At 47.7% G+C, this 23171-nt stretch overlaps 2 protein-coding genes across 4 annotated transcripts in view; one reads left to right on the forward strand and one right to left on the reverse strand.

Annotated features, from left to right (window-relative positions):
- FAM161B (FAM161 centrosomal protein B) overlaps positions 1-248 on the reverse strand; it is a 21595-nt gene extending 21347 nt beyond the window's left edge. The window contains exon 1 of the mRNA XM_040333726.1: positions 170-248. The gene's annotated coding sequence lies outside the window, so the exon portion shown is untranslated. The remainder of the gene's footprint in view (positions 1-169) is intronic.
- Positions 244-23160, forward strand: COQ6 (coenzyme Q6, monooxygenase). 3 transcript variants are annotated; one of them, XM_040333727.1, is made up of 13 exons: positions 244-344; positions 709-880; positions 2470-2604; positions 2689-2747; positions 2815-2938; positions 6811-6941; positions 7015-7122; positions 10581-10643; positions 13886-13993; positions 17885-18087; positions 18197-18312; positions 22778-22944; positions 23030-23160. In XM_040333727.1, the coding sequence occupies exons 2-13, from the start codon at positions 733-735 to the stop codon at positions 23057-23059; spliced, it is 1392 nt and encodes a 463-aa protein (XP_040189661.1). In that variant the 5' UTR covers positions 244-344; positions 709-732; the 3' UTR covers positions 23060-23160. The 3 variants fall into 3 exon arrangements, with proteins under 3 accessions (XP_040189661.1, XP_040189662.1, XP_040189663.1); XM_040333728.1 differs by having other exon boundaries at positions 328-378; XM_040333729.1 differs by lacking the exon at positions 244-344 and adding an exon at positions 385-569.
- Positions 23161-23171: the final 11 nt, after the last annotated feature.

Raw genomic sequence — 23171 nt, forward strand, 5'->3', positions numbered from 1 at the left:
CGGCAGGTAGGTGGGGTATAGAGAGGTATACACGGTAGGTAGGGTGGGGTATAGAGAGGTCTATATACGGTAGGTAGGTGGGGTATAGAGAGGTATACACGGCAGGTAGGTGGGGGAATAGCGAGGTATAAGTACGCTAGGTAGGTGGGGAATAGAGAGGTATAAGTACGGTAGATCGGTCCTTTTCTTCTATGTTCTGCGGCGTCCGTAAGGTTATGAGTTTCCATGGTGACCAATCACCGCCTGCAACCGGGCGGAAGTCAAAAGACGCCATTTTGAAATTGGGCAAGAAATGGAAGTGTGGCGCCCTGACGTCATTAGTCAGCGACTGGGGCGAATGACAGGTGATGTGTGGAGGACGCCGTGCAGGCTCATGTAGTATGTGTGCGACCACTAAGAAATGCCGAGATATCCGATATTCTTCCCCGACACTCTCCACACATCGAGACCCGATTGTGCCCACCCAACCAGAGGAGCTGACACTCTAACCTTCCCCCACAGTCGCACACTATTATATAACTCTGACATATTCCATAGGGCTGTACAGAGGATAGAAATGCAGCAGCCCGGTAGTAATGGAGGAATTTCCCTGATCTGTATAAGATGTGTGGAGGGCGCAGAGCCCCGCCTTCTGTACACATTGTCAGTGTTATAGTGGAGTTCCCCTTTAATCTCATGACGTCATATTTCTCTCTCTTTGCTCCGCAGAGGTGACTCCGGTGTGAGGTGACGATGCCTTTCCCTGTGTGCCGCCTGGGCCTTCCGCCACTCCTCGGCCTACACCGATCCGTCTGCCACCGCTCTCTGAATTCCTCCGCGCTCTATGATGTGGTGATTTCTGGTGGAGGGATGGTGGGAACCGCCATGGCCTGCGCAATGGGTGAGGAACCTTCCTATTTTTTTATATATATATATATATATAGAGAGAGAGAGAAGCTCAAGGTCACAGCTATCCGGGGTTGTTTATTGTACCAAAGTTCAAGTTTCTACAACTAAACGTTCAATCCCCCCGTCACCTACTGATACCTTCTCCCCCCACCCCCGCTTCCTTCTCACCATCGCCCCCTTCTCCCGCGTCTGCTCCCCATCGCCCCCTTCTTCCGCCCTCTGCTCCCCCATCGCCCCCTTCTCCCGCCCTCTGCTCCATATCACTCCCGCCCTCTGCTCCCCATCGCCCCCTTCTCCCGCGTCTGCTCCCCATCGCCCCCTTCTTCCGCCCTCTGCTCCCCCATCGCCCCCTTCTCCCGCCCTCTGCCCTCCATCACTCCCGCCCTCTGCTCCCCATCGCCCCCTTCTCCCGCCCTCTGCTCCCCATCGCCCCCTTCTCCTGCCCTCTGCCCTCCATCACTCCCGCCCTCTGCTCCCCATCGCCCCCTTCTCCCGCCCTCTGCCCTCCATCACTCCCGCCCCTTTCTCCCCATCGCCCCCTTCTCCCGCCCTCTGCCCTCCATCACTCTCGCCCTCTGCTCCCCATCGCCCCTTTTTCCCGCCCTCTGCTCTCCATCACTCCCTTCTCCCGCCCTCTGCTCTCCATCGCTCCCATCCTCTGCCCTCCATCACTCCCTTCTCCCGCCCTCTGCTCTCCATCGCTCCTGCCCTCTTCTCTCCATCACTCCCTTCTCCCGCCCTCTGCCCTCCATCACTCCCGCCCTCTTCTCTCCATCACTCCCTTCTCCCGCCCTCTGCTCTCCATCACTCCCTTCTCCCGCCCTCTGCTCTCCATTGCTCCTTTCTCCCGCCCTCTGCTCTCCACTGCTCCTTTCTCCCGCCCTCTGCTCTCCATCACTCCCTTCTACCCCTTCTCCTCTCCATCGCTCCCTGCTTCATCTCTTTACTGCGCCCTTTGACTCTTCTGCTCCCTGCTCCCACCCACTGTTTCCTTCTCTTTCCCCCTGCTCCCCACACTTCATCTCTTACCTTCCCTCTGTTTGATGCTGCTCCATTCTCCTGCCCTCTGCTCTCCATTGCTTCATTCTCCTGCCCTCTGCTTCCTTCTCTTGCCCCATGCTCCTCACTTCATCTTTCTGCCACCATCTGCTTCTCCCTGCCCACTGCTTTCTTCTCCCTGACCGCTGCTTGCTTCTCCTACCAACTGCTTCCTTTTCCCGCCTGCTGCTCCCTCCTTCTCACACCCTCTGCTACCCACTTCTCACACCCTCTGCTGCCCGCTGCTTTCTTTTCCCATCTGCTACCCACTACATCTCTCTCCCTCCCCCTGCTTCCTACTACTTTCTTCTCCCAACTATCACTACCTTTTCCCCCCTGCTTTCCTTCTCTCACCCGCTGCTCCCCAATGCTTCTATTTTCCACCCATGCTTCCCTCTGTCTCTCAAGCCAAGCTATTGGTTAATCCACTGTAACCAATCAAATATCTGTATTCATGCAAAATGGTAACACTTCTTACAGCTTGGTTAAAACCTCTTTGCTTTGTAAAATCAAACAAAAAAAATTTTGTTTTTCAAAAAATAGGTTCCCACCCTCATTTGCACAACAAGAAGATTCTTCTGCTGGAGGCAGGACACAGGAAAGTGTATGACCACCTACCAGAGCAGTTCAGTAACAGAGTCAGTTCTATTACACCTGGCTCAGCTACCCTCCTGGCTAGTAAGTACTTGTGCCAAAACTGTACCATGTCCCTTCTATTTTCATCCCCGCTGTCATGAAATGTTCCTATTTCTCTGCCAACAGGCTTTGGGGCCTGGGATCATATCTGTGCCATGAGGATGCAACCATACAAGAGAATGCAGGTGAGATAATGACTATATATTGTGCATCAACGAGGACCATTCTCTATAAACAGCTGATCTCTTACAGGTTTGGGATGCCTGTTCTGACGCTCTAATTACATTCGATAAAGAAGGCTTGGAGGATATGGGATACATCATCGAGAATGACGTTATTACAGCTGCACTGACCAAACAGCTGGACGCCATGGCAGGTCAGAGATGTCAACTAAATGATGTGACCTTGGCGTGGTTGTGTAATAGGGTTGTCTCGATACCGATACCGAGTATTAGCGGGAGTACTCGTACTCCCGCTAATACCGCCGATACTAAAATAGAATACTTCCCCGCCCGCCGGCCCCACCGCAATCGCTGCCACGTTAATCACCCCGCCGCGCATAGACACTCCCCCTTGGACGGATCTGTCCAATCGTGAGCAAGGGGGAGTGTCTCTATACACAGCACGGCGGGGAAAACAGCTATTCAAACGAACGCTGGCTGTAATGTTCTCCGCGCTGTGATTAACGCGGCGGCGGCATCATCATAATAGTAGGTACGGGGGACATGGCTGGATATAAGGGGGACATGGCTGGATATACGGGGGACATGGCTGCATATGTGGGGGGACATGGCTGGATATACGGGGGACATGGCTGCATATGTGGGGGGACATGGCTGCATATGTGGGGGGACATGGCTGCATATGTGGGGGGACATGGCTGCATATGTGGGGGGACATGGCTGCATATGTGGGGGGACATGGCTGCATATGTGGGGGACATGGCTGCATATGTGGGGGGACATGGCTGCATTTGGGGACACATTTAAAAAAAAGTATCGGTATTCGGTATCGGCGAGTACATAAAAAAAAGTATCGATACTTGTACTCAGTCCTAAAAAAGTGGTATCGGGACAACTCTATTGTGTAAGCCCATATTAAAGGGGAGTTCCAGGAATTCAGTCAGTTTGTAAAAAGTGCAGGCACACTATGAGTTAAAGTGTTACTAAACTCAGGACCCTACATTCACTATATCTGGTCTGACACAGTACACAGAACATGGAAATGCAATTATTTTAGTAAAAATAAACCAATAAATACCTTTTCTCATCAGCAGTTACAGCAGTTTTGTGAGCCAGGATATAATAGCCTTTTTACACAATGCAGAGGATTAAAGAGGAAGTAAACCTTGATGGGTTTTACTTCCTCTATCTTTCCCTGCAAAGGTAAATCATAATGGGCTACTATGCATCGCATAGTAGCCCATTATGTGACACTTACCAGTTAGCTAAATAGCTTCCTTTACCTTACTGCAGTCCTGGTTTCATGTCCTCATTGTTCGTTTTTTCTTTGATGTTGCTGTAATTCCTCTCTGTTCTGGACACTTCCTGGTTGTCTGTTTCCTGATCACCACAGTACTGGGAGATTTCTCACTGTGGTGACTAATCAAGGAGGTGTGATTACTGTGTGTCTATAACCCCTCAGCACCAATCCAGTTTCGTTTTACAAACCATCACTGCCCTCTATGGGCTCTCTGGCTCTGTACATCAGAGAACCAGGAAACAACAGCAAAAACTAAACTGCAGGTACATTATATGATTGTTTTTTTTTTATCTATTTTTAATAATTTTTAAAGGGAATCAGTTAACTATTATGGCCCAGATTCTCAAAGACTCCAGATACGCCGTCGTAAGTCCGAATGGCCGCCGTCGTATCTATGCGCCTGATTCATAGAATCAGTTACGCATAGGTTTGGCCAAGATACGAGCGGCGTAAGTCTCCTACGCCGTCGTATCTTGGGGTGCATATTTACGCTGGCCGCTAGGTGGCACTTCCGTTGATTTCCGCGTCGAATATGTAAATGAGCAAGATACGCCGATTCACGAACGTACGTACGCCCGTCGCAATTAGTTACGCTGTTTACGTAAAACATACGCCGGCGTAAAGATAAAGCAGGTCTCTAGGTGGCGCAGCCCATGCAAGGTATGGACGTCGGAACAGGCGTATCTTTTTACGTAAGTCGTACGTGAATGGGGCTGTGCGTAGGTTACTTTCACGTCACAGGCATTGAGACGGCGTAAATACGACGTGATACTGAGAATGCGTCGTTCGTTCGGCCATGCATCCACATGGGGTCACGCTTAATTTAAATACAACACGCCCACGACCTGCCTACTTTGAATTACGCGCGCTTACGCCGGCCGATTTACGCTACGCCGCCGTAACTTAGGACGCAAGGGCTTTGTGAATACAGCACTTGCCTCTCTAAGTAGCGGCGGCGTAGCGTAAATAAGATACGCTACGCCCGCACAACGTAAAGCCGCTTTACGGGAATCTAGGCCTATGTCTCTATACCCTGTAAACAGTCATTTCAGCAAAAAAATCTTTTTTCCTTTTAGTGACCCTTTAATGGCACCATATAAAATCACACTTACAGGAATCACTTCCGGGTGAGGACTCCACAGATAAAGGGAAAGGAAACTCGGCGGACTACGCCCCTTCTAGATGCCAGTATAAGGGGCAGTAGCTCCAAGCGCATAGTCTGCCGAGTTTCCTTTCCCTTTTCTCTGTGGAGTCCTCACCCGGAAGTGATCCCGCGGCCCCTGACGTCACATCCCGTGCGTTCCACGCCAGTACTAGCCTCTTCCTGGTGGCCACAGGATACGCCCCAGACAGAATAACAGCGGTGCAGCCAGACAACTCCTGTATAGGTTGCGGATCCGGAACGAAGGACCTCCCCAGGGACTCCAGATATACAGATGAGCCGCTTATCGCTTACTTCCTGTAAGTGTGATTTTATACCGTGCCATTGAAGCTGTTGTAATACTACACTCAGAGGGCGCTTCCTTTCTCTACCTTCTTCTTGCTGTAGACAGATAAGGAGGTAAGTTGCACACAAACTGACATTGAGGTTGTGATTGGTTCACATGCGCAATGCATCTGTTTTAGGGAGGAAAAGTTGGAGTTCTCCTTTAACCGCTTCCAGACCGCCGCATGTACATATACGTCGGCAGAATGGCACGTACAGGCACATTGACGTACCTGTACGTCCCTGCCTAGACGTGGGTCGGGGGTCCGATCAGGACCCCCCCCCCCCCCCCCGCTACATGCGGCAGTCGGATACCCGCGGGGAGCGATCCGTTTCTAGCCGCCCCCTCGCGATCGCTCCCCGGAGCTGAAGAACGGGGGGAGCCGTATGTAAACACGGCTTCCCCGTGCTTCACTGTGGCGGCTGCATCGATCGAGTGATCCCTTTTATAGGGAGACTCGATCGATGACGTCACACTTACAGCCACACCCCCCTACTGTTGTAAACACACACTAGGTGAACCCTAACTCCTACAGCGCCCCCTGTGGTTAACTCCCAAACTGCAACTGTCATTTTCACAATAAACAATGCAATTTAAATGCATTTTTTGCTGTGAAAATGACAATGGTCCCAAAAATGTGTCAAAATTGTCCGAAGTGTCCGCCATAATGTCGCAGTCACGAAAAAAATCGATGATCGCCGCCATTAGTAGTAAAAAAAAAAAAAAAAATAATAAAACTATCCCCTATTTTGTAAACGCTATAAATTTTGCGCAAACCAATCGATAAACGCTTATTGCGATTTTTTTTTACCAAAAATAGGTAGAAGAATACGTATCGGCCTAAACTGAGGACATTTTTTTTTTTTTTATATATATATATATGTTTTTGGGGGATATTTATTATAGCAAAAAGTTAAAAATATTGCATTTTTTTTCAAAATTGTCGCTCTATTTTTGTTTATAGCGCAAAAAATAAAAACCGCAGATGTGATCAAATACCACCAAAAGAAAGCTCTATTTGTGGGGGGAAAAGGATGCCAATTTTGTTTGGGAGCCACGTCGCACGACCGCGCAATTGTCTGTTAAAGCGACGCAGTGCCGAATTGTAAAAACCCCTTGTGTCATTTAGCAGCATATTGGTCCGGTCCTTAAGTGGTTAAGCACTCTTATGAATTCCACATTTCTGTAACACTACATAGCCAGTCTGATGACACCACTGTTTCCTTGTTCAGTTTTGCAATTGGGGTTAATTACTTATTTGTCAAATATTTACCAACAGATCGCATTGAGGTCCTCTATCGGAGTCGGGCCGTGAACTACACCTGGCCGGCGCCTTACCCAGATAAGGAGGGAAGCAGCTGGGTGCAGATAGAGTTGGCAGATGGACAGAAGCTGCACACAAAACTTGTGGTGAGGATCTCTGTCTCCCATTACAGACCTCCCCACCTTCTCCACTGTCTTAAATCCCATTTCATCCTACTAGATTGGAGCAGATGGACAGAACTCGATGGTCCGCAGCTCAGCCGGGATGAAGACCATTCAGTGGAGTTACAACCATGTTGCCGTAGTTGCTACTCTTCAGTTGTCTGAGGTGAGTGAAGTGCTTTAGGCTCCATTCACATCTAGGCGCCGCAAATCGCGGTACAAATAGCGGCGTTTTGTACCGCGATTTGCGGCGACAAAACGCCGGTATTGTCCGCCTAGATGTGCCCCAGAATGACCCCCTCTATGGAGATGCTTCCCATCTCCTAGCCGAAACGCCGAAAGACGCCTGAAAAAAATGTCCGGGACCTTTTTTCAGGCGTCCGGCGTTCGGCGTGGAGATGTGAACCATCTCCATAGAGGGACATGTATTTCCAGCCCTCTGGCGGCAGGGGCGTAGCGCTACAGGCGTAAAAACGCCTAGATGTGAATGCGGTCTTAGGACAACCACAGTGAGAATGTTAGTTTGTGGCCACTAGAGGGGAGCAGTACGAATATGGCCATTAATGAATAATGTGTTGGCAATATTCTGGCTCCAACCATGTCTGAAGGACGTCCATTCATTTGATGAAATAGAATGGGATGAGATTTAACCACTTAAGGACCGGACCAATATGCTGCTACATGACCCAAGGGGTTTTTACAATTCGGCACTGCGTCACTTTAACAGACAATTGCGCGGTCGTGCGACGTGGCTCCCAAACAAAATTGGCGTCCTTTTTTCCCCCACAAATAGAGCTTTCTTTTGGTGGTATTTGATCACCTCTGCGGTTTTTATTTTTGCGCTATAAACAAAAATAGAGTGACAATTTTGAAAAAAATGCAATATTTTTTACTTTTTGCTGTAATAAATATCCCCCAAAAACATATATAAAAAAAATGTTTTTCCTCAGTTTAGGCCGATACGTATTCTTCTACCTATTTTTGGTAAAAAAAAAAACGCAATAAGCGTTTATCGATTGGTTTGCGCAAAATTTATAGCGTTTACAAAATAGGGGATAGTTTTATTGCATTTTTATAATTTATTTTTTTTTTACTACTAATGGCGGCGATCAGCGATTTTTTTTTTTCGTGACTGCGACATTATGGCGGACACTTCGGACAATTTTAAAACATTTTTGGGACCATTGTCATTTTCACAGCAAAAAATGCATTTAAATTGCATTGTTTATTGTGAAAATGACAGTTGCAGTTTGGGAGTTAACCACTAGGGGGCTCTGTAGGAGTTAGACTTCACCTAGTGTGTGTTTACAACTGTAGGGGGGTGTGGCTGTAGGTCTGACGTCATCGATCGAGTCTCCCTATAAAAGGGATCACACGATCGATGCAGCCGCCACAGTGAAGCATGGGGAAGCTGTGTTTACATACGGCTCTCCTCGTTCTTCAGCTCCGGGGAGCGATCGCGAGGGGGTGGCTATAAACGAATAGCCGCGCCGTCGTCCCGGATCGCTCCCCGCGGGAATCCGACTGCTGCATGTAGCGGGGGGGGGGGGTCCCGATCGGACCCATGTCTAGGCAGGGACGTACAGGTACGCCAATGTGCCTGTACGTGCCATTCTGCCGACGTACATATACATGCGGCGGTCAGGAAGTGGTTAAGCAAGTCATAGATGGGGTGCAGAAAAGAAAATTGCTTGTTATCAACATTGATGGGGGTTCCCGCAGTGCTGTTGTATTTTGCCAGCGGGGAGACTTCTCTGCCGGGAGGAACACAATGATCACTACTGGTGGCTGTAGCTGTTGGCAGTAATTGCACTCAAAAATGCGACAAGCTGGTTGTACTGAAGTCAATCGATGGATCGGCTTCAGTACAACCAGCTCCCCATAGATGGACTGAATCTTGGCCGGTTCCTGCTGAATCGGCCTAGATTTGATCCATCTATGGCCAGCTTTAGTCCCATAAAGCGCCAATGAATGCAGTTTGGTTGCATGGACACATGATGAGGTTGTATTGGATATAGAGGTTTTACATGGCATGGGATGAGGTTATCTCAGATTAGGGGTGGGAAAACCCCCCCATATGTGTTTGCTTTTTACCTTCTAATCTATTGACTGAGGGCATGCATGATGTGTTCTAGAAGTGAATGGCGCTCGATTTCCATTAGGGTTGCTTTAGTAAAACGGGAGAGTGCAAAATCTGGTACAGCTGTGCATGGTAGCCAATCGGTTTCTAACTTCAGATTGTTCAATTAAGCTTTGATTAACCACTTCATTACTGGGCACTTAAACCCCCTTCGTGCCCAGACCAATTTTCAGCTTTCAGCGCTGACGCATTTTGAATGACAATTGCGCGGTCACACAACACTGTACCCAAATTATATTTTTATAATTTTTTCCCCCACAAATAGAGCTTTCTTTTGGTGGTATTTGATCACCTCTGCGATTTTTATTTTTTGCGCTATAAACATAAAAAAACTGAAAATTTTGAAAAAAACAGTATTTTTTACTTTTTGTTATAATAATATCCCAATTAAAAAAAAAAAAAAATTCCCTCGGTTTAGGCCGATACGTATTCTTCTACATATTTTTGTTAAAAAAAATCACAATACGCGTATATTGATTGGTTTGCGCAAAAGTTATAGCGCCTACAAAATAGGGGATAGATTTATGATTTATTTTAAATTTTTTTTACTAATGGCGGCGATTTGCATTTTTTTTTTTTGTCAGGCCTGCCATATTGCGGCGGACGTATCGAACACTTTTGACACAATTTTGGGACCATTCACATTTATACAGCGATCAGTGCTATAAAAATGCACTAATTACTGTATAAATGTGACTGGCAGTGAAGGGGTTAACACTAGGGGGTGAGGAAGGGGTTAAATGTATTCCCTGGGTGTGTTCTAACTGTGTGGGGGGAGGGGGACTGACTGGGGGAGGTGACTGATGCTGTGTCCCTATGTAAAGGGACACAGATCGGTCTCCTCTCTCCCTGACAGCACGTGGAGCTCTGTGTTTACACCCCATCATTACACACAGCGCTCCACGTCCTGCTGTGTCACCGACGATCGCGGGTGTCTGGCAGACATCGCGTCCGCCAGGCACACGCATCGGCTCCCGGGCGATGCGCCGGGCACGTTGTTTCCCCGCTGCGCGCCCCCAGCGGCGCACACGGGGAACAACAACAACAGGACGTCCACCCGGCACTTGAGAGCCGCGCTGTGGACGTCTTTCGTCCATAGCGCGGATCCCAAGTGGTTAAAAAAAACCTGAAAGCTGATTGGTTACTATGCACAGCTGCACCAGATTTTGCACTGACAAGTTTTAGTAAATCAACCCCATGATGTTTGTTGCATCAGCATGCTTTAGAGAAGGGAAGACCTTGGAAAGCTAGTAGATATGATCTGTGTTGGGACTGCATACTCTAGAAGAGGCAGGACCTTGGAGAGTTTGTAGACATGATGGGGGGTTATTTACAAAAGGCAAATCCGCTTTGCACTACACTTGAAATTGCACTTGGAAGTGCAGTCTCTGTAAATCTAAAATGAGGGGAAGCTCTGCTGATTTCATTATCCAATCATGTGCAAGATTAAATGCTGTTTTGCTGTGTGTGTTCATCTCTTGTAGCTCACCGACAACAATGTAGCCTGGCAGAGGTTCCTTCCTACTGGTCCCATTGCTCTTCTCCCTGTAAGTTGTGTGTTTTTGTTCTGTGGAATAGCCAAGGTCCTTCTGTCATCGTTTCGTGTTCTTATTTAACTGGTTAGAGAAAAAAGTGTTATGTGCAGTCATGTAGCTTGGACCATCAGGATTGTCCTGGTAGCGGACAGTCTCTAGATTGCTCCTGGTGTCTGCCAATGTCACCTTCCAGTGTGCTCGGCACTTTTCTGATTATTATTATTAATGTGCGGGACTCTCAAATCAAGACAATCGATAGAAAACAATTTAACAGAATCAAACAAAAATATACGGTACTTAGTTATTGTAAAGGCTCAAGTTTTTTCTTTTTTTTTAACCTTCATGCATTCAATCAATCAACGGAAGAGAAATGTTTTTTCATGCAATCTATGCATTAAGGTGAAAAAACTTCAGTGTAAAAAAATTTAGTTTTTTCACCTTAATGCATAGATTGCATGAAAAAACATTTCTCTTCCGTTCATGGACGGACACAGCAGCCTTTGACCTTAGGGTTATATCCGCTTCCTTAAGGTCAAAGGCTGCTACTTTAACCACTTAAGGACCGCCTCATGTACATATACGTCAGCAAAATGGCACAGGCAGGCACATCCACGTATATATACGTCCTCTGCTTGACGTGGGTCGGGGGTCCGATCGGGACCCCCCCCGTACATGCGGCGGTCCCCGTGGCTTCAGGAGCGATCCGGGACGACGGCGCGGCTATTCGTTTATAGCCGCTCCGTCGCGATCGCTCCCCGGAGCTGAAGAACGGGGAGAGCCGTGTGTAAACGCGGCTTCCCCGTGCTTCACTGTGTCGGCGCATCGATCGCGTCATTCCCTTTATAGGGAAGACACGATTGATGACGTCATTCCTACAGCCACACCCCCCTACACTAGTAAACACATACACAGTGATCCCTAAATGTTACAGCGCCCCCTGTGGTTAACTCCCAAACTGCAACTGTCATTTTCACAATAAAGAATGCAATTTAAATGCATTTTTTGCTGTGAAAATGACAATTGTCCCAAAAATGTGTCAAAATTGTCCGAAGTGTCCGCCTTAATGTCGCAGTCACGAAAAAAATCGCTGATCGCCGCCATTAGTAGTAAAAAAATAAAAATAAATCAAAATGCAAAAAAACTATCCCCTATTTTGTAAACACTATAAATTTTGCGCAAACCAACCGATAAACGAATATTGCGATTTTTTTTTTTTACCAAAAATAGGTAGAAGAATACGTATCGCCCTAAACTGAGGGAAAAAAAATGTTATATATGTTTTTGGGGGATATTTATTATAGCAAAAAGTAAAAAATATTGCATTTTTTTCAAAATTGTCGCTCTATTTTTGTTTATAGCGCAAAAAATAAAAACCGCAGAGGTGATCAAATACCACCAAAAGAAAGCTCTATTTGTGGGGAAAAAAAGATGCCAATTTTGTTTGGGAGCCACGTCGCACGACCGCGCAATTGTCTGTTAAAGCGACGCAGTCCCGAACTGTAAAAACCCCTTGGGTCTTTAGGCAGCATTTTGGTCCGGGGCTTAAGTGGTTAAAGGGCCCCTTTCACACGGGTTGTCTGATCAGGTCTGCCTGACAGTTTTTCAGGTGGACCCAATTCTGCCCTCCAGGCTCTTCTGTAGAGCGGCGGTCCGCTGACACCCGTTGCTGATCCTGTCTGCAAAAAAACAGACGGATGGTGTTCCTATTTCCCCAACCAGCTGGCAGATCGGACTTGGTACATTTTATTAACCACTTGAGACCGGGTGGACGTCCTGGACTTTGTGCCGTAATATCTGAATGATGGGGGCAGCTGCAGGCATCATTCAGATATCACCGTCTTCAGCCGGCGATTCTGTGCACCAGAAGAACGATCAAAGCGGCGGTTCCGCCGCTCAATCGTTCTTCTAGGCAGCGGGAGGGGACGTCCCCCCCCCCCCTTTCGCTCGTTGGTGAACCATAGAGATGACTGGTGACCAGACGGTCACAGTCATCTCTATGACTGTCGGAGGACCGGGCGCAACGTTATGACGTCACGCCCGGTACCCGGAAGTAAACAAAGCCGCAATCGCGGCTGTCGGCATGTAATCGGTGATTTTTTTTTCACCGATTTCATGCTTGTAAGCCTGGAGGAGAGATGTGGGGTCTTGTTGACCCCACATCTCTCCATAAAGAGGACCTGTCACACTGATTCCTATTACAAGGGATGTGTACATTCCTTGTAATGGGAATAAAAGTGATCAAAAAAAAAAAATGTGTAAAAATAAAAAGATGAAGTAAAAAAAAAAAAATTTAAAACACCCCTGTCCCGGTCGCTCGCGTGCAGAAGCGAACGCGCATGCAAGTCCCGCCCACATATGTAAACACCGTTCAAACCCCACATGTGAGGTATCGTCGCGTGCGTTAGAGCGCGTGCAACAATTCTAGCAGTAGACCTCCTCTGTAACTCAAAAATAGTAACCTGTAAAAAAAATTAAAGCGTCGCCTATGGAGATTTTTAAGTACCGAAGTTTGGCGCCATTCCATGAGTGTGCGCAATTTTAAAGCGTGACATGTTAGGTATCTATTTACTCGGCGTAACATCGTCTTTCACATTATACAAAAAAATTGGGCTAACTTTACTGTTTTGTTATTTTTTAATTCATGAAACTGTTTTTTTCCCTAAAAAAAGGCGTTTGAAAAATTATTGCGCAAATACCGTGCGAGAAAAAAAGTTGCAATGGCCGCCATTTTATTCCCTAGGGTGTCTGCTAAAAAATATATATATAATGTTTGGGGGTTCTGATTAATTTTCTAGCAAAAAAAATTGTGATTTTTACATGAAGGAGAGAAGTGCCAAAATAGGCCCGGTAACGAAGTGGTTAAAGGGGTTGTAACGTCAGAAGGTTTTTTATCTTAATGCATTAAGATAAAAAGCCTTCTGTGTGCAGCAGCCCCCCCTAATACTTACCTGACCCCCCCTCTACACTGAGCAAAATTATAAACGCAACACTTTTGTGTTTGCCCCTATTTACTCAAAGATCTACGACTTTTTCTATGTATACAAAAGGCCTATTTCTCTCAAATATTATTCAGAAATCTGTCTAAATCTGTGTTAGTGGGCACTTCTCCTTTTCCGAGATAATCCATCCACCTCACAGGTGTGGGAACCCAAGAAGAGGAGGATCTGGGCTGCACAGAGCAGGTTTAATGTATGTCTTGTGTTTCTTGCCCTGCAAGTTTCCTGACCATCCACATCATTGCTTCCTCCTAACAGGTCTCAGACACTTGCAGTTCATTAGTCTGGTCCACGTCTCCTGAACATGCCGCTGAGCTTCTTAACATGGATGATGAAAACTTTGTTGACGCCGTCAATTCAGCTTTTGTAAGTACGGAAGCATTGCATAGATTGTGTAGTTCTTGTCCATCATCAGATGTCATGTGTTCTGACAAGAAAGGCCCCCAGTCTAATAATGCCCGCCCTGTACTGCGCATGTGCAGCGAAAGCGCGCTGAACATTGGAATAAGCTCCCAATGATCGTGCAAGGGGCAGACTTATTCATGATGGGCACGAATAAAGGGCAGAGGGCAATAGAAGGGGGCGTATTTTGTAATGATGGGCAGTGCTGTTAAGATGGAGGCGGAAATTGTCACAAAACTTGAGAAAAATATATCTCTGCTATTCTTCCTACACAAGTTAAGGGCAAAATGTGTAGGAAGAATAGCAGAGGTATATTTGTTTAGGAGTTGTGTTTGAGTTTTGTGACAAATTCCGCCCCCATCTTAACCACTTAAGCCCCCGACCATTTTGTTGCTAAATGCCCAGGCCAGGTTTTGCGATTCGGCACTGCGTCGCTTTAACAGACAATTGCGCGGTCGTGCGACGTGGCTCCCAAACAAAATTGGCGTCCTTTTTTCCCCACAAATAGAGCTTTCTTTTGGTGGTATTTGATCACCTCTGCGGTTTTTATTTTTTGCGCTATAAACAAAAATAGAGCGACAATTTTGAAAAAAAAATCAATATTCTTTACTTTTTGCTATAATAAATATCCCCCAAAAAACATATATAACATTTTTTTTTTCCTCAGTTTAGGGCGATACGTATTCTTCTACCTATTTTTGGTAAATAAAAAATCGCAATAAGTGTTTATCGGTTGGTTTGCGCAAAATTTATAGCGTTTACAAAATAGGGGATAGTTTTTTTGCATTTTTATAATTATTTTTTTTTTTTACTACTATTGGCGTCGATCAGCGTTTTTTTTCATGACTGCGACATTATGGCGGACACTTTGGACAATTTTGACACATTTTTGGGACCATTGTCATTTTCACAGCAAAAAATGCATTTAAATTGCATTGTTTATTGTGAAAATGACAGTTGCAGTTTGGGAGTTAACCACAGGGGGCGCTGTAACATTTAGGGTTCACCTAGTGTGTGTTTACAACTGTAGGGGGGTGTGGCTGTAGGACTGACGTCATCGATCAAGTCTCCCTATAAAAGGGATCACTCGATCGATGCAGCCGCCACAGTGAAGCACGGGGAAGCCGCGTTTACATACGGCTCTCCCCGTTCTTCAGCTCCGGGGAGCGATCGCGACGGGGCGGCTATAAACGAATAGCCGCGCCGTCGTCCCGGATCGCTCCCCGCGGGAATCCGCACGCAGCGGAGGGGGTCCCGATCGGACCCCCGACCCGCTAGAAGGCGGGGACGTATATATACGCCCATCTGCCTGTACGTGCCATTCTGTGGACGTAAATAGGCGTGCGGTGGGCGTTAAGTGGTTAACAGCACTGCCCATCATTACAAAATATGCCCCCATCTGTTGCCATCTGCCCCTCACACGCTCCCATCATGAACAAATCCACCCCTTGCAGACTTACACGAGCGTGTGGTACTATGTCGGCTATTGTGCGCAGGCGTCGTCTACAGCCAATCGTCAATTTGGATGTTCGGAGGCTTTGTCCTGCGCAAGCGAAGCAACATGCGCTGTACCGGCGAGACAAGACGCCGGCTCTGTGGTAACCTGGTGGAAGCGCCGGATCAGATCCTGGGCTCTATGATCACACAAGAGAGCCTGGAGAAAGGGGGGTGGCAACACGTCCCCTTCCACTCCTTATAAAAGCAATCCAGCGGCTATTCAGCCACTAGTATGGCTTTTACAAAATAGGGAATCGCTAGCTAAATAAAAGATACCAGGATGATGCCTGTAGCTGCAGGTATTATCCTAGTATAAACCTAAGGACATCCTACAATCGAAAAGTGGTTTTTATTACACATTTTTAGTCCTCAGATGTGGTGGCTGCATTTGTATTTTTTATTTTTTTTCAGGATATGATTACTTTACTTTATTTTCACCTGGTGATCCTATGAGTAACACATTTCCTGTCTTAGGACGACCATGCTCGCTTGCTGTATCTATAGAGGAGCAGTGTTGTTACCCTAGGTCAGGGATCGTCAAACTACGGCCATCCAGCTGTTACGGAACTACACATCCCATGAGGCATTGTAACACACTGGCCCAGATTCAGCATAGCTTGCGCTATATTTGCGGGGGAGCAGGTCAACGATTTTGCCCTGCGCCCCCGCAAATATTTTGCGCTGCCCTCGATTCACGGAGCAGTAGCTCCGTGAACTGCGAGGGCGCGCCGGCAAATTTGCCCGGCGTAAGCGCGCGCAAGTTAAATGATCCCGCCGGGGGCGGGAATCATTTAAATTAGGCGCGCTCCCGCGCCGAGCGTACAGCGCATGCTCCGTCGGGAAACTTTCCCGACGTGCATTGCGGCAAATGACGTCGCAAGGACGTCATTTGCTTCAAAGTGAACGTGAATGGCGTCCAGCGCCATTCACGAATCACTTACCCAAACGCCGTGAAATTCAAATTTCACGGCGCGGGAACGGCGGCTATACTTTAGCATTGGCTGCCCCTACTATTAGAAGGGGCAGCCTTGCGCTAAAGTAGCCGTGCGGAAACTCCGTACCTGGCTTGCGCGGGGCCCGCGCAAGCTTGTGAATCAGTGGTAGTATGCAATTCGCATACTACACGCTGATCACAATGGGAGCGCCCCCTAGCGGCCCACGCAAGAATGCAGCCTAAAATCTGCGAGGCATAAGTGCCTTATGCCGCGCAGATTTTAGGCTGCAGCCGGTGTAACAAGGTTCCTGAATCAGGAGCACTCGTTACACCGGAGCAAGTCAGCAATTGCGCCGTGTAACCTATGGTTACACGGGCGCAATTGCTTTCTGAATCTGGGCCACTGACATTCACAGACATGGCTAGGCATGATGGGAATTGTAGTTCCTGAACAACTGGAGGGCCGAAGTTTGAAGACCCATGTCCTAGGTTGTGAAGTGTGTTGGGACTACAGAAGACCTCCCTCTCTCCATAACATAAGGGCCACACTAGATTTCTAGCGAATAAACAGTTTTTTTTATTTATTTTTTTGCAGTTATCAAACTGATATAAGAAAACACTGGGGTAGATTCAGAGAGCAATTACGCCTGCGTATCCATAGATACGCAGTGTAATTGCTAAGTAGCGCTGGCGTATCTACTTTCTGTATTCAGAAAGCTCGATACGCCGACTGTAGCCTAAGATATGACTGGCATAAGTCTCTTACGCCGTCGTATCTTAGGGTGCATTCTGACGCTGGCCGCTAGGTGGCGCACCCGTAGTTGTCAGCGTAGAGTATGCAAATTGCATACTTACGCCGATTCACAAACGTACGCGCGGCCGGCGCTCGTTTTTTACGTCGTTTGCGTACGTCGTTTTCGCCGTAAGGCTGCTCCTGCTATTAGGAGTCGCGATTTTCAAATTTTGCATCGTTTGCGTAACTCGTTCGTAAATGGCGCTGGACACAATTTACGTTCACGTCGAAGCCAATGACGTCTTTGCGACGTCATTTACCGCAATGCACGTCGGGAAATTTTCCTGACGGAGCATGCGCAGTACACGTTCGGCGCGGGAACGCGCCTAATTTAAATGATCCACGCCCCCTACGGGATCATTTAAATTACGCGCGCTTACGCCGGCCCCTTTTACGATACGCCGCCGCAAATTACGGAGCAAATGCTTCGTGAATGCAGCGTAGCTCCAGTAATTTACAGAGGCGTAGCGTAAAAACGATACGCTGCGCCGCCGTATCAGTGCGCGCCCCTACCTGAATCTGGGCCACTGAGTTATATATTTTAAGGGAACAAAAAAGAGAACTTTATCATTGGGGTTTACATGGACTTTAAACATTGATTTGATTGTTGCCATCTTGTGTCTTTTCACAGTGGAGCAGCGAGTACCATTCAGAATTCATCTCCTCCGCCAACTCTGTGCTCCGTTCAGTCGTATCTCTCCTCATGCCGAGTGGAACCCCCGCACGCCAGCTTCCACCCAGCGTCTCCGCTGTTGGGGAGAAGAGTAGGGCTGCTTTTCCGCTGGGATTGGGTCACGCCCCTGAATATGTGCGCCAGCGGGTGGCTTTAATTGGGTAAGGCGACAATCAGTAGAATATTATTTATTAGGGTGAGGTGACAGTAGGTTATTGAACAGCTCTGATTAGATGATATGTAAAGATGAAAATGTATGTTTTTTTTCAGGGACGCCGCACACAGAGTCCACCCGCTGGCGGGACAAGGGGTTAACATGGGCTTCGCTGATGTGGCCAGTTTACTCAATCATCTGAGCAGCGCTGCATTTGATGGACGGGATTTAGGTAACTGCAAAATGGAGATGTCATAGAGCAGTGATGGAGAACCTTGGCCCCCCGAGATGATTTGGAACTACATTTCCCATGATGCCCCTGCACTCTGCAGTGTAGTTGAGCGTCATGGGAAATGTAGTTCCAAAACATCTGGGGTGCCAAGGTTCACCATCACTGGCTTAGAGCAAGCTTCACAGGACATATGAAGTGATGTATGGGGATAGAGGAGTGGTCTATGGAGTTAGGCATGTTTTACAGAGAAAAGGATGGAGATGGGGCATGGTTTGTGGTGCAATGGACAGAGATGCAGTGCCTTAAAGTATTCATACCCCTTGAAATTTTCCACATTTTGTCATGTTACAACCAAAAACATAAATGTATTTTATGGGATAGACCAACACAAAGGGCTAGATTCACATAGATCAGCGGATCTTTAGATCCGCGTGATCTATGTGATTTAAAGCAGATGTGCCATGGGGAAAAAATATTAAAAGCCAGCAGCTACAAATACTGCAGCTGCTGACTTTTAATATTAGGACACTTACCTGTCCTGGAGTCCAGCGCTGATCGCAGCAGAGCACGAGCGATCGCTCGTCTCTCTGCTGCTCCCCCCGCCATCCACGCTGAGGGAACCAGGAAGTGAAGCGCTGCGGCTTCACTACCCGGTTCCCTACGGCGCGAGTCGCGCTGCGCCCGCCGATTGGCTCACACGCTGTGTGCTGGGAGCCGAGTGTTCCCAGCACACAACGGGCGACAGACGGGAAGTCAGAAAAACCCGTCTTTCGCCCGTAGCGTGTGGCCGGAAGTGGGTGAAAATACCTGTCTTTAGACAGGTATCTGCACCCCCTCCCCCCTGAAAGGTGTCAAATGTGACACCAGAGGGGGGGGGGGGGGGGGGCGGTTTCCGATCAGCGGGACTCCACTTTAGGGTGGAGAACCGCTTTAAGATACAGCTGCCGCAAGTTTGAGAGGCAAGTGGGTAATTCACAAACCACTTACCTCCAAACTTGCGGCGGATCGTAAATCCCCCGGCGGAATTCAAATTCCCCGGCTAGGGGGAGTGTACTATTTAAATCAGGCGCGTCCCCTCGCCGATTTAAATGAGCATGCGCAGTCCGTGAATTTTCCCGGCGTGCATTGCTCCCACTGACGTCGCTAGGACATCAGTGGTTTTGACGCTTACGTAAATGACGTCCATCCGTATTCGAGAACGATTTACGCAAACGACGTGAAAAAAAAAAAAATTGGACGTGGGAACAACGGCTATACTTAACATTGGCTGCGCCTCATAGAAGCAGGGGTAAGTATACGCCGGAAAACCGCTACGGAAACGTTGTAAAACCACTGCGTCGGGCCCGCGTACATTCGTAAATTGGCGTATCTCGCTCATTTACATATTATTCAGCGTAAATCGGCGAGAACGCCCCCCGCGGCCATTTTTAAATTGCATTTAAGATCCGACAGTGCAACACAGTTACACCTGTCGGATCTTAGTCATATATATGCGTAACTGATTCTATGAATCAGGCGCATAGATACGACCAGCCTAAGTCAGAGATACGACGGTGTATCAGGAGATACACCGTCGTATCTCTTTTGTGAATCTAGCCCATAGTGGCACATAATTGCGAAGTGGAAGAAAAATGGTTTTCAACATTCTTTACAAACAAATATGTGAAAAGTGTGGGGTACATTTGTATGGCGCCCCCCGGAGTCAATACTTTGTAGAACCGCCTTTCACTGCAATTACAGCTGCAAGTCTTTTTGGGGGTGTCTCTACCAGCTTTGCACATCTAGAGAGGGACATTTTTGCCCATTCTTCTTTGTAAAATATCTCAAGCTCTGTCAGATTGGATGGAGAGCGTCTGTGATCAGCAATTTTCAAGTCTTGCCACAGATTCTCAATGTGCTTTAGGTCTGGACTGCCATTCTAACACATGAATATGCTTTGATATAAACCATTCCATTGTAGCTCTGGCTGTATGTTTAGGGTCGTTGTCCTGCTGGAAGGTGAACCTCCGCTCCAGTCTCAAGTCTTTTGCAGACTATAACAGGTTTTCTTCTAAGATTGGTTGTAACATGACAAAATGTTGAAAATTTCAAGGGGTATAAATACTTTTTTAAGGCATTGTAGGGACATGGGTTATGGATAAAGATAACGGGTGGTTATGAAGCAATAGATAAAGATGGGGCATGGTTTGTGAAGTGATGAACAAAGCTAGGGGCGTAGTTTTATGGAGTAATGGACGTAGATGGGGGCGTGGTATTATGGAGGGATGGACGTAGATGGGGGCGTGGTATTGTGGAGGGATGGACGTAGATGGGGGCGTGGTATTGTGGAGGGATGGACGTAGATGGGGGCGTGGTATTGTGGAGGGATGGACGTAGATGGGGGCGTGGTATTGTGGAGGGATGGACGTAGATGGGGGCGTGGTATTGTGGAGGGATGGACGTAGATGGGGGCGTGGTATTGTGGAGGGATGGACGTAGATGGGGGCGTGGTATTACGGAGGGATGGACGTAGATGGGGGCGTGGTATTACGGAGGGATGGACGTAGATGGGGGCGTGGTATTACGGAGGGATGGACGTAGATGGGGGGCGTGGTATTACGGAGGGATGGACGTAGATGGGGGGCGTGGTATTACGGAGGGATGGACGTAGATGGGGGGCGTGGTATTACGGAGGGATGGACGTAGATGGGGGGCGTGGTATTACGGAGGGATGGACGTAGATGGGGGGCGTGGTATTACGGAGGGATGGACGTAGATGGGGGGCGTGGTATTACGGAGGGATGGACGTAGATGGGGGGCGTGGTATTACGGAGGGATGGACGTAGATGGGGGGCGTGGTATTACGGAGGGATGGACGTAGATGGGGGGCGTGGTATTACGGAGGGATGGACGTAGATGGGGGGCGTGGTATTACGGAGGGATGGACGTAGATGGGGGGCGTGGTATTACGGAGGGATGGACGTAGATGGGGGGCGTGGTATTACGGAGGGATGGACGTAGATGGGGGGCGTGGTATTACGGAGGGATGGACGTAGATGGGGGGCGTGGTATTACGGAGGGATGGACGTAGATGGGGGGCGTGGTATTACGGAGGGATGGACGTAGATGGGGGGCGTGGTATTACGGAGGGATGGACGTAGATGGGGGGCGTGGTATTACGGAGGGATGGACGTAGTATTATGGAGCGATGGACGTAGATGGGGTCGTAGTATTATGGAGGGATGGACGTAAATGGGGGCGTAGTATTATGGAGCGATGGACGTAAATGGGGGCGTAGTATTATGGAGCGATGGACGTAAATGGGGGCGTAGTATTATGGAGCGATGGACGTAAATGGGGGCGTAGTATTATGGAGCGATGGACGTAAATGGGGGCGTAGTATTATGGAGCGATGGACGTAAATGGGGGCGTAGTATTATGGAGCGATGGACGTAAATGGGGGCGTAGTATTATGGAGCGATGGACGTAAATGGGGGCGTAGTATTATGGAGCGATGGACGTAAATGGGGGCGTAGTATTATGGAGCAATGGACGTAAATGGGGGCGTAGTATTATGGAGCGATGGACGTAAATGGGGGCGTAGTATTATGGAGCGATGGACGTAAATGGGGGCGTAGTATTATGGAGCGATGGACGTAAATGGGGGTGTAGTATTATGGAGCGATGGACGGATGTAGATGGGGTGTGGTATTATGGAGCAATGGACGCAGATAGGGGTGTGGTTTTATGGAGTGGGGAAATGGAAGATTATAGGTGTGGTTTATAATAACGCTTTCCTAAGAGAAATATGGGGTTGCCATTTCTAATAATGCAAGGTGCCTAACTTTTTTTGGATCCTCTGACTTCAATACCTTTTTGAGTTACTGACCTGGAACAAGTATGCATAACAGGAATGTAGCGGTAAAGTCCTCGCCTGCTTTAGGTAAGAGGGGGGGGTGTCAGGTCGGCAACTAGGATTTTTAGATTGCACCCCCCAAATGTTTCTCTCCAGAATGGTTTCCTTCATTTGTAATTTCAATGTAAAAATTTACTAAAACACATTTGTATTATATTTTTATTTTTTGTGTGAGTAGACTGGTTTTCTGCTTAGTTATTATCAGTGCACATACCAGTGATGCAGAACCTTGGCACCCCCAGATGTTTTGGAACTACATTTCCCATGATGCTCATACACTCTGCAGTGTAGCTGAGCATCATGGGAAATGTAGTTCCAAAACATCTGGGGTGTCAAGGTTCACCCTATACAGTGCTGCCAGTCATTGTGCTGGCCATGCATCTTCTATATCCTTGTTCAAGCGTTGCAAGCCCTTGCATTGTGACCCTGAGAACTACAAGTCCCAGGCTGCTCTCCCTTTTACACTTTGGATGCAATGCTGGTTCTCCATTACACAGGCCTCCTCCTTGTCTCTGCTGTCCTATAGGGACCTCTGCAGATCTGAATAGTCTTTACCTTTCTCTTTGTCAGGATCCACAAGACATCTCCTGGCCTATGAGACAGAGCGCCAACGCCAGAACCTCCCTTTAATGGCTGCTATTGATTTGCTGAAAAGATTATACAACACAAAGCAGCCTCCACTTGTTCTTTTGCGCACTTTTGGTCTCCAAGCTACGAATGCCGTGACACCAATAAAGGTAGGCTTTCTTCCGCAAGCTGTTGGTGACTAGGTGGGGTGTGTGTGCGGGCTTATCTAACTTTGTATTTTTATGTCACCTCCAGGAACAGATCATGGCATTTGCCAGTAAATGATGATGCTGCTTCATCCAATGACAATCAATATATAATTTATTGTCCGTCATTTCTTGTTATATTTTGTTTATAATAAAGATATGTTTTACATGGATTTTAAATATGCTTTTTA

Source organism: Rana temporaria, chromosome 13 (assembly GCF_905171775.1).
Source record: "Rana temporaria chromosome 13, aRanTem1.1, whole genome shotgun sequence".
Lineage (NCBI taxonomy): Eukaryota > Metazoa > Chordata > Amphibia > Anura > Ranidae > Rana > Rana temporaria.